Source organism: Sinohyriopsis cumingii, chromosome 4 (genome assembly GCF_028554795.1).
Source record: "Sinohyriopsis cumingii isolate HCF-2022 chromosome 4, ASM2855479v2, whole genome shotgun sequence".
Lineage (NCBI taxonomy): Eukaryota > Metazoa > Mollusca > Bivalvia > Unionida > Unionidae > Sinohyriopsis > Sinohyriopsis cumingii.
Window position 1 is genome coordinate 117683633 of NC_142964.1, and position 12427 is coordinate 117696059.

At 37.6% G+C, this 12427-nt stretch overlaps 1 protein-coding gene across 3 annotated transcripts in view; it reads right to left on the reverse strand.

Annotated features, from left to right (window-relative positions):
- The window catches only part of LOC149801965 (alpha-1-macroglobulin-like), a 251727-nt gene that overhangs the window by 70452 nt on the left and 168848 nt on the right, over positions 1-12427 (reverse strand). For all 3 annotated transcript variants that reach the window (XR_016420765.1, XM_089956363.1, XM_089956364.1), the window contains 3 exons: positions 11775-11873; positions 10325-10376; positions 569-658 (listed from right to left, as the gene is read on the reverse strand). Coding sequence is in view for 2 of the 3 variants with exons in the window: in XM_089956363.1 (XP_089812489.1) it covers positions 569-658; positions 10325-10376; positions 11775-11873 (241 nt within the window). In the remaining variant the exon portion in view is untranslated. The remainder of the gene's footprint in view (positions 1-568; positions 659-10324; positions 10377-11774; positions 11874-12427) is intronic.

Below are 12427 nucleotides of genomic sequence, written 5' to 3' on the forward strand. Positions count from 1 at the left end.
ATTTTTTTATAGTCTTGTCAATTAAGCAAAAAGTCACTCAAAATAAAAACAAGTTTCTAGATGAAACTTCATTTATTATAATTCCTCAAAAGGATATATAATATAGATTGTAGCAAAAGTGGAAGATCTTTTGCAGTAGATATCCTCACCCACAAATTTTGTTTTTGGTTTTTCACCTAAAGGTAGTACAGTTAAATGATAACAATTTGGATACATTGGGAGACAGATTTTATCCAGGCAACTGGCTGTGTGGAAAACATGTATTTACACAGAATAAACTGTGTATCCTTGGGATAGCCCATTGGAATGTGAGATTGAGAAGTCCAGAAAAGTGATATGCATATAATTCAGACCTTACTGGAGTGCTGTACACATCATCATCAATAATTCAGACTTTACTGTAGTACTGTACACATCATCAACAATAATTCAGACTTTACTGTAATGCTGTACACATAATCTTCAATAATTCAGACTTTACTGCTGTGTTGTACACATCAATCTTCTGATCCAGAAAAATGTTTGAGATGATTAAAAGAATGTTCAACATTACATTGGCAAGGCTTACCTATGACATTGACCTTTGCCCTTTGCGAGTCAGGAACTAGTTTATCATCACTAGCAACAGGAAGATCTATGTCCTGACTTAACAGGCGACCTGTGGATTTATAAAAAATATTTCTTTACAGAAAATGTTAAACTCAGTTTTCAAAATAAAAGGGCTTCATAACCAGAAACAAATTTTTTCATTTTAAAATGCAAAGTATACCGATATGCTTCCACAGAAACAATGAAATTACATTGAATTCAATTATCCAGATACTGCTAGTCAAGTAATTTGATATTAAACATTTGTTCTCCTCCTTATGATTTTATGACAGCAGTTGACAGGCCACATGTCCATGTTTGAATTTTCATGAACTTAATGGACTCCCCCCATACACCCCACTCTCTGCCAAATCACTTCATTGTATATGCAACTCATTCAATCCTTATAACAAGTGCATACATACCCCTTCATCAAGTATTCAATTCTTTTCATAAATGTATTTGTATTCATACTATTATTATATATACTCACTTTTAAGTACAGTCCAAGGACACTAACCCTGACCTGCCATTGCATATTACATTGACAGCTCAGGATCTGTGTTGTCTATACTACCCAGTAATCCTAACAAACTGGCAAGCTTTTTCACATAAACACATTGGCCAAGCCCAAGACTCGAAACCACATGTATACATGTATGTCTGTCTGTCTGTATGTATGTATGTATGCATGTGTATATAGTTTAATGGCACATCAGAACACTTCTGGCTATATAGCAACAAGAAAGTTATGGATACAAAACAATGATAAGGAATAAAATCCATAAAAGCAAACTTTTTAGTAATGCATGTTTCTCTTATAATACTTACCTAATCCCATTACATTAGGAATATTAGCCTTCTACCTCACAAATCCAGCCCTACTAAAAGACGAAAATTCATCTTTCCCTAGCTATATCAACAATGGGCAATAACTCTTGCCCATTACCTCCCCTTCATATCAACAGGTGATGCCAGTTTTTATCTGAACGAGACACTAATGCGGATGCCCAGCATGGTGAGGTTGTTGGGAGAGTTTTTAAGCAATGTCATTGGGTAAGTATTCTCATAAAAACATAATTTACTTAAATTTGCTTTCTCCTTCAAAAACATTCCCCAATCACATTACGTGAGGAGAATAGGTAATATGGGGAGGGGATGCTGAGCATCCAACCTCTACCTCAGATATCCTTCTGGGGATGAGTGGCTGGATTCCCCACATGAAAGATAAACCATACATTCTCATGATGACACAAGCAATACAGCCCAGGATCCCTTGATCTTGGCTCATATATATGGTTGAGAAGATGAAGTTGAGATCTTCTTATCCAGTTGGGTATGGGGGCCATCTGTGCTGCCACTAATTGAACCACCAGATTCCAGTTGTCTCTGTAACACCAAATCTTTGAAATGGAGGCTAAATAAGGTTGGTTTTGTCTGCCAGCAAACAACTTCTATTATATCTTAGGTTGGAACGTTGCATTCAAATGCGAGGCTCACAGAGATTGACAGAAACTTCTGAGCAATAATCTATGTGAGGCTACTCTGATTTGGTGAGATGACAGTACAAATGTACAATCCACTTTAACCATGGATAAAGGGCATGAAGCATGATATCCTGTGTTCTGATTCACAGAGATTACTTGAAACTTCGGACTTCAGCAAGACGCAGGCTAGATGTTTGGAGGGATTTAAAACAAACCATGTGAAAACCCAGGATTGGATCCCTCTAGAGACAAAATGCTGGAGACCAATATTGTCTAAAAGACCTGATAAGTCTCTATCCTGCCCAAATGCATGTTTGCAATGATGCCAGAATGTGTCCAATATCATGGGGCAGTAGCATCCGGTAGTGATTGGGGCCCCGACTATTTCTCCTCAAAGTGGCAGAGAAAAGTTGGCTAGTTGAGCGATAGAGGCATGCAGAGGGACGATGTACTTGGTTACTCTTGAGATTCTCTCCACAGTGGAAGGTCTGAATTGTTTGACTTGCAAGGCTTTCCTAGTAAGAGCTGAGTGTGTAGAAGAAGAGAGTGTTCCAGGCAGGGAAGGTGTGTGTGTGTGATTTAAAGTTTTAACATAGTTTTAAAAAAATTTCAGTCATATCGCTACGATGTCTGCTGTGTGACAGTTTATAGTGATGTCTAACAATGAGGCATCATGCCGCAGACATGTAGCGTGATGTCCCACCCAGTCACTTTATCCTGACACCAGGCTGACCAGTCCTAACACTAACCTCTTAATGCTGAATGCCAAGCGAGGCAGCTGTTAGTACCATTTTTGTAAGTCTCTGGTATGATTCAGTTGGGGATCGAACCCATGACCTCCTGCATCTGAGGCAGACGCTCTAACCACTAGGCCACCGGAGCAGGTAAGAGCTGAGTGTGTAGAAGAAGAGGGTGTTCCAGGCAGGGAAGGACCACCCGTAATAGTATATGCTGGAGAAGATTCAGGTTGGCCGCAATCTTCATGTGAGTACAAAAGGAAAGGGGCTATCAGATTCATCTTGTCATATTGATCCTGTAACTTCTGGGTCATTTTCAGTATCAGCACCCTGTGAGGGGAGGCAAAGGCCCACAACCCCTCCCAAGTGATTGACAGTGTATCCATGGCCCAAGTTTTTGGGCCTGGAACTGGAGAGACAAAGATGGGTAGCTCGTTATTCCACCTTATCACCAAGAGGTCAATCATTGAGTGAAGACTGATTGATGGAGGGACCATTCCATGTGAAGGACGTGACCACCTCTGGATTGATTCTAGACTAGGACACTGATGGTGCCAGGAATGTGTCTGATTTGTATGTTGATATGGAGATTGTTGCACCCACGTAGAAAATGCTAAATCAGAATACACAGGTCAAGTGATTTGGTGTCTCCCTGTCTGAGGAGAGATGTCAACGCCACATAGTTGTTGGACTGAATGAGGAATATTATCACCTCAGAGGCAATCTTTTCAGAAATGAAAGGTACTGATGACAGCCTTCATTTCTAGAATGTTGACATGTAGAGGCCATTAACTGATGATAGTAATGGTCAACAAGTAGGCACACCCAATGTGCACACTGGTGGTGATACCTACCATTATTTCCACCTGGGGCTTCTTCAGTGGAGTCCAATGATCAGCAGACCAAGATTGCCTCATTGCCGCTGCAATAATCAAATCTCAGGTGTGATCTTGACCATTTGATTAAGATGACATAAAATGGGGTGCTAATGTGCTGGCAAGACCTGCAAAATGAGAGGCCAAGAGGGAACAAGTCCACTGGAAACAGATTGAATGAGTTCAATGATTCTGTTAACGTGGTGATTGTGGACTTTAGACAAGCTCCTGGATGCCTTTTTTGATTATGAGGTGAACGTATCTCCTGTTGTAGAAAGGCAGGGAAGGGGATTATTGATGAACGAAGACCAAAGCCCCTCCAAATGACCTGGATCAACCTGACCCCTTTCTGAGAGATTAGGGAGGTCCAGTGAGCTCAGAAATTGGTTTCATTCTGCTAATGTGATTGCATCCTAGGGATTGATGTTGGTGCATGTTACTAAGGAGATCCCCTGTCTTGAGGCAACTGAACATGACTTTACACTGACTATGACTGAGTGGTTCCAAACACCCATATGGGTTCAGCAGCAAGATAGAGGGGCAGATCTTGAGCTGCCTGCCTCCAAACTTCCTCTCTTCTTCCTCCTAGCAAGGGTGAAACAAACAGGGTCATCTGGAAAGGAATGGTATGATAAAAGCAGGAGTGACATGGATTGAGATTAGACTGGCTAAACTTGTCAAAGAGTTGGCCATGGTATTGTGAGCAGCTCTGGTCAATAACCCTTGCAATCCTGGTCATTACCTCCCAAGTGTGGCTGTTGCCAGGTGTCTGCAATGATATCCCTAACCAGCTGAGGGGCATGGAACAGATCTGTCTGCCCTAAAAAAAGACGAGCACACATATGAACCGATACTACTTTCCTGTCAAGTTTGAGATCAGTTCTGAAAGAGTCTGTCATGTATGTCCATTTCTTCCTCCTCAATAAGATTAGACTACCAATTCTTTTGAGCAACGGTCAAGGTGGAGGCATTCTGAAGTACCCCACCCCCTAAAATAGAAATTGTCCCTGACAGTGGCTTGAAGCTAAAAACTGTCCATTTCATGGTGGATATGAAGGAGTTCGTTGCACGCATTATGCGCTGAGGTCAAACTGAGACATACCAGGTGGTATGAAGACTCATGTCCATCCTCAGTAAAACTTCAATAGTTCTGGGCTGTGGACTTGTGAACAAGCAGTGAACATATGGAAGTCTGGCACTTCCAGCAATGCTGGCTGGTTTGGCCAGCGAACGGTCAGCCTAAAAGCTGGCAGTAAAGAAGACGGTCTGGATATCACCCAGTACTGGCCACTCCAAAAGCCTGGCTGGTCACAGATTTCTAGCTGAAATCTATATCATAGAAAAGGCATGTCACCAACAGTACAGAGGACGGATGGATCTGTCACTAAGATCCCCATAAATCATAGTTTGATTGACCCCATGTTGGAATGGCTGGAGGTCTGATGACGTGCAGTTTTAATATAAATTAGATCCAATGGATTGGGTGTGAACGGCGTAAGGTCAGCCAATATGGCAATCAATTGGCTGGTTGAATGGACAGATTTCTCATTGAAATCTTCAGTATAGTAATGATAAGAAACTGATGGTGTGGAACAGATTTCTCACTGAAATCACCAGTATAGTAATGATAAGATACCAATGGAGTGGCTTGATGGATGGACCTATCACTAACATCCCGGTATGAACTATTTGGTTGGAACATTTCAATGAAACGGTCACCATGCTGGGATGGTTGGACTGCCAGTGTCAGCTGGACTGCTGGTGTTGGCAAGACTGCGAGTGTTGGCTCGATGGTTGGCGATGATGGGATGGCTAGTTACTGCTGGACAGCCAGTAACAGTATGGCAGTATTAAGAGCTGGATCAAATGGATCCAGCATGAACCCCATGCACTTACAGACCAGAAGTCCATGCCTGGACATGTGTTGGCACTTATGCCTCATGGGCTGTCTAAAATGGGGGAATACTCCCCAATGAATCGGTATTGCCAGCAATAAACTGTAGGATGTTTTCATTGATTTATTCTATCCTTCCTTCCCATTAATGCCAAAATGGATGATCACTTTAAACATGCATTTTCTGTGTATGGTAAACATTCCTCCTGAAGTGGCATAAAAAGAAAAATAAAGTACAGATTAGCACCTTAGTATGTGACTAACCAGCTACTTGCATAAATAGGTAAATCAGTATATGACTAATTAACTAAAATGGAAACTCAGACTTCCAACGACTACATATGGTAAGAGGCTGCATATCATAAACAGTGAATACTAAGTAGAAACAAGAGTCATGTTAGACTTCCATGCTCTGAAGTTGCATAAACATCATTTAAAGTGACATTCTACTGAAATGAAACAAAAACACAAATTAAAGCAGAAAAGTAATGTACTGAAAATACTAAATCGCTACAACACTGTTGTAACGAACAGAGAAAGTGTCGTTATCAGAAGCCTTTGGCCCTGTTATGAACTTATGCACAATGGTTAGTTAAGAATTAAGCCATATTTCTATCAAAACAGCATGAAATATGAATAAACTAAGCACAAGTGTCAAACAGCACTTCAGAATTTTGCTAAGAACAGCTCTGTAATGGATGGAGTAAGCGAAATAAGTCAAAGGTATGCTAACTCGTAATGACCTTGATGATAGTGTGGTGGGACCATGGTCAACAAGGAAGTCCCAAAAAATAACAAAATCACTAAACAAATTGGCAAAATTGTAAAATAATGCATACAACCTGCAATAGATTATTAAATCTTCAATAAATCTAAAATGACGTTGGCTTCAGCCAATTAGAACACAAAAATGGCTGGATTGTTGGAGGATAAATTGTATGATGTGTAGTCTCCATAACAGCAAAGATAAAACTTGACAACACCTGGTGGTATCAAGGGGAGGTAAGACAAGAGTTATTGCCATTTGTATATTGATATAGATAGGGTAAGATGAATTTTTTTCTTTTAGTAGGGCAGGTTTTGCAATGTAGCAGGTTAATATTCCTAATGTAATGTGATTGGGGAATGTATTTGAAGGAGAAATACAAGATCAAATTTTTTTCTCATTTAAAAAGTCCAAGACCTCAGCATAAACATCACTACAGGACATATACCAGGTTAAAAATGCTGCCTTCATCAGTTGATTCTACAACTTGCAGAAGGGTGCATCAAGCCCATTATACATCCCAGAGCCAGCATGGGGTCATTTGAGACAGGAACACATTATTCTTGACATCATGAATCATTACATTCTCAATTTCAGGGAGACAAAAAGAATGCCATGTTTTCACAACTTTCAGTAATAAAGTATCAAAGATTATTTAAAAAAAGCATTTTAGGGAGCCACAAAAAATACAAACTTGCTCATAATGCCTGATGAAATAACAATCTGACCTAGGAAAGGGAAGTTTCCTAATATTAGTGATTCTCTCATTATAAATAAACAAACAATACCTACGCATTGTTGGCAGAGAGAATTATGTAAGAAATATGGCTAGACCATATGGGGGAGATTTTTTTAAACACCACATCAAACAAGTTTTTCCATCACTCATAATTAACCATGAATGTAGTTTTGCATTTAATACATTCAACATCTTTGATCCTTTTCAAATAAATTTAATCTCTACATAACAAACATAATTCAAACTAACTGGGAATTAGAAGAATTTGATTTAAAGCATCTAAGTGCATCAACACTGGGACGAACTCAGTGCAAACACAGAAATAGCTCCAGTCTGTTTGTAATACAGAACACATGAATATAATGCTAGATTCAGCAATGTAAGATTAAATGGGCATGTATTAAATGCCTAGATTCAAAAATGTAAGATTAAATGGGCAAATATTAAATGCTAGATTCAGCAATGTAAGATTAAATGGGCATGTATTAAATGCTAGATTCAACAATGTAAGATTAAATGAGCAAGTATTAAATGCCCAGATTGAGCAGTGTAAGATTAAATGGGCAAGTATTAAATGCCTAGATGAAACAATGTAAGATTAAATGAGCATATATTAAATGCTAGATTGAGCAATGTAAGATTAAATGGGCAAGTATTAAATGCCTAGATTGAGCAGTGAAAGATTAAATGGGCAAGTATTAAATGCCTAGATGAATTAATGTAAGATTAAATGGGCATATATTAAATGCCTAGATTCAGCAATGTAAGATTAAATGGGTAAGTATTAAATGCCTAGATTGAGCAATGTAAGATTAAATGGGCAAGTATTAAATGCATAGATGAAGCAATGTAAAATTAAATGGGCATATATTAAATGCCTAGATTCAACGATGTAAGATTAAATGGGCATATATTAATTGCTAGATTCAGCCATGTAAGATTAAATGGGCATATATTAAATGCTAGATTCAGCAATGTAAGATCAAATGGGCAAGTACTAAATGCCTAGATGAAGCAATGTAAGATTAAATGGGCATATATTAAATGCTAGATTCAGCAATGTAAGATTAAATGGGCAAGTATTAAATGCGTAGATGAAGCAATGTAAAATTAAATGGGCATATATTAAAGGCTAGATTCAATGATGTAAGATTACATGGGCATGTATTAAATGCCTAGACTGAGCAATGTAAGATTAAATGGGCATATATTAAATGCCTAGATTCAACGATGTAAGATTAAATGGGCATATATTAAATGCTAAATTCAGCAATGTAACATTAAATGGGCATATATTAAAGGCTAGATTCAATGATGTAAGATTAAATGGGCATGTATTAAATGCCTAGACTGAGCAATGTAAGATTAAATGGGCATGTATTAAATGCCTAGATTGAGCAATGTAAGATTAAATGGGCAAATATTAAATGCTAGATTCAGCAATGTAACATTAAATGGGCATGTATTAAATGCTAGATTCAACGATGTAAGATTAAATGGGCAAGTATTAAATGCCTAGATTGAGCAGTGTAAGATTAAATGGGCAAGTATTAAATGCCTAGATGAATTAATGTAAGATTAAATGGGCATATATTAAATGCCTAGATTCAGCAATGTAAGATTAAATGGGCATATATTAAATGCTAGATTCAGCAATGTAAGATTAAATGGGCATGTATTAAATGCTAGATTCAAAAATGTAAGATTAAATGGGCAAATATTAAATGCTAGATTCAGCAATGTAAGATTAAATGGGCAAGTATTAAATGCCTAGATTGAGCAGTGTAAGATTAAATGGGCAAGTATTAAATGCCTAGACGAAGCAATGTAAGATTAAATGGGCATATATTAAATGCTAGACTGAGCAATGTAAGATTAAATGGGCAAGTATTAAATGCCTAGATTGAGCAGTGAAAGATTAAATGGGCAAGTATTAAATGCCTAGATGAATTAATGTAAGATTAAATGGGCATATATTAAATGCCTAGATTGAGCAATGTAAGATTAAATGGGCAAGTATTAAATGCTTAGATGAAGCAATGTAAGATTAAATGGGCAAGTATTAAATGCCTAGATTCAACGATGTAAGATTAAATGGGCATATATTAAATGCTAGATTCAGCAATGTAACATTAAATGGGCATATATTAAATGCCTAGATTCAGCAATGTAAGATTAAATGGGCATATATTAAATGCTAGATTCAGCAATGTAAGATTAAATGGGCATATATTAAATGCCTAAATTCAACGATGTAAGATTAAATGGGCAAATATTAAATGCCTAGATTGAGCAATGTAAGATTAAATGGGCAAGTATTAAATGCCTAGATGAAGCAATGTAAGATTAAATGGGCATGTATTAAAATGCCTAGATTCAGCCATGTAAGATTAAATGGGCATATATTAAATGCCTAGATTCAGCAATGTAAGATTAAATGGGCATGTGTGTGTGTGTGATTTGGATTTTTAACGTAGCTTTAAGAATTTTTCAGTCAGATCATTAAGATATCTGCAGTGTGACAGTTTATAGTGATGTCTAGCACTGAGGCATCATGCCACAGACATGGAGCATGATGTCCCACCCAGTCACATTATCCTGACACCAGGTCGATCAGTCCTAACACTAACCTCTTAATGCTGAGCGCCAAGCGAGGCAGCTGTTAGTACAATATTTGCAAGTCTTTGTATGACTCAACCGGGGATCAATCCCACGACCTCCCGCATCCGAGGTGGACGCTCTAACCATTAGGCCACCGGAGTGGTAAATGGGCATGTATTAAATGCTAGATTCAGCAATGTAAGATTAAATGGGCATATATTAGATGCCTAGATTCAGCCATGTAAGATTAAATGGGCATATATTAAATGCCTAGATTGAGCAATGTAAGATTAAATGGGCATGTATTAAATGCCTAGATTCAATGATGTAAGATTAAATGGGCATATATTAAATGCCTATGTTCAGCAATGTAAGATTAAATGGGCATATATTAAATGCCTATGTTCAGCAATGTAAGATTAAATGGGCATATATTAAATGCCTAGATTCAGCCATGTAAGATTAAATGGGCATGTATTAAATGCCTAGATTCAGCCATGAAAGATTAAATGGGCATGTATTAAATGCCTAGATTCAGCCATGAAAGATTAAATGGGCATATATTAAATGCTAGATTCAGCGATGTAAGAGTAAATGGGCATGTATTAAATGCCTAGATGAAGTGAAGTGTACTCACCTTCAGGACACAAGTAGAAACTCGTGGTGTATTCTTGTGGAATTCCTTCAGGCTGAAAAAATTATATCAACTGTCATGATTGAAAGTATGACACAATTTCCTCCTTCAACAGTAAAACTTACCACAGAAACTTCACTTTACCCACTTACAAGTAATCGGTCATACTATATTCTTTAATGTAAAATTTAAGAGTATATTAAGAAACTAGCAAAATCAGTATCCTCATAGTCAGAATTTAACACGAGATTCCTGCCTCAAAATGAGAAAAGATACAGTGACTTAACTCTTTGATTAAAAGGGTACTTATTCTGTGGATTTTTGTGGTTACTACAAACCAGGAATTTAAAAGCCAAATGAAAAATTGTTGACCCACTATCAAATAACGATTCTGTGCTCAATGAATGCAAGTATAAAAAATGTAAACCCTTCTTAAATAAGCTAGCCAATCATAATACATCAGGAGGACATTCCCTACATCACTAATGCAGCCCTCATGGCTCTGTTTTAGCAATATCAAGGGCTATAAGGTTGTCAGCTTGACAAAGTGAGGCCAGACAAGAGTGATCTCCCCTTGGAACAAGGGACTAGCACCAAATCCCATCAAATTTCAATGTTTTCCACTCATGATAGAAAGCATACACCTTATCAAGGGTTTGCAAATAGCCGATTCATTTGTGTCTTTTCATTAGTCGAGGAAATCAAAAGAGATTTCTCATACCAGGGAAGTAGCTTGAACTATATTTCTGTCTAATACTCAATCCTCATTATTGATGAATAATGTACACTTCCATACCTGTCAACTTTTCAAAGCCAAGAAGGGAGATTGAAGAAAAAATTAGGGAGATTGGGACCTAAAATTGGGAGGTATTTATCTGTCATTTTTTAATCACCAGTTTCAATAAATATTGACCTATCTTCCAAGTCTAATAAGCGTGAAATGCTCAAAGGACATCCCATGGTTGCCCACAGAAACTTTCCCAGGTGGGCGGTGGGGATATGTATTGGTCAGCCATTAAATTTTATGTATGTAGGTCTAAACATGTTTAAAGGTGAAATTGGAAGGGGGGGGGGCAGTATTTGCCAAATTTAATCATCTGATGATGACTAGTGTTGGAAGTTAGCCATTTTGAATTTTCCAGGTAACATGTGGTTTAACCAGAATTTATAAATCTTTCTTGCTAAATGCATTGTACAATGAAGGATCCAATATATCCAATAAATTTAGTTTCACAACAAAACCATTCATGTCAAGCTAAAGTACTGAGATGTGTAGACAATCGTTTACCTGAAAAACAGCATATGCTGCAACAAGCGCTAAAGGACCTCTACTGACAGCACATCTTGTGCATCAATAAGCACTTAAGGGTTAATCAGATGTTACAGTTTGGGCAATCTAAGCCACATGACCTCATGCCAAGTATGTGTCCACACTCACTCAATTGCCTATTACCTCAACCAGGAGTTTTCTTTGGACTCCATCCTGGACACCAACTCCTTCTTTACTGATGATTTGGTTCACACATGTAGCATCATCCTCAATGGAAACAGCCTGTTAAATGTCAAACATACAATTAGTAATGTCCTTATTGAATAAGATATGAATGCATCCTCCTTGATATTAATGTACCACAGACATACTGATAAGAAGCTGAGGACTGCTGCATGATGAGCAAACCCCTGAATGAATCAGAAATGGGCTGAACAAAATGGTAATAAAATATTAAAAGAAAAGGAAAGAAAAATTCTGAACACTTAAGTTAATCTAAGGATATGCAGAAGATTCACATGGACGCCAAGGTCATCAATATGTGGGCTTTTCAATGGTGGGATCAACAGTAATGAATTTTAATTTTTTTAAAATTGGGTCTAATATTGCTCACATGCCAAACATGGGTCTAAAAGTAGTAAGGCAATATAAACATAAACTGGCACAAGCAGAAGACCAACTGTTGCATATCATTGCTGATAATTTGTTGTCTGATAGTTAACAAGTTTGTGAGATATAATACCTAATTTTAATCATTTCCAATTACTGGTGTAACATAAAATTTCTGATTTTCATCATTTCCAATTATCTGTGGGACAATTTCTGATTTTCATCAT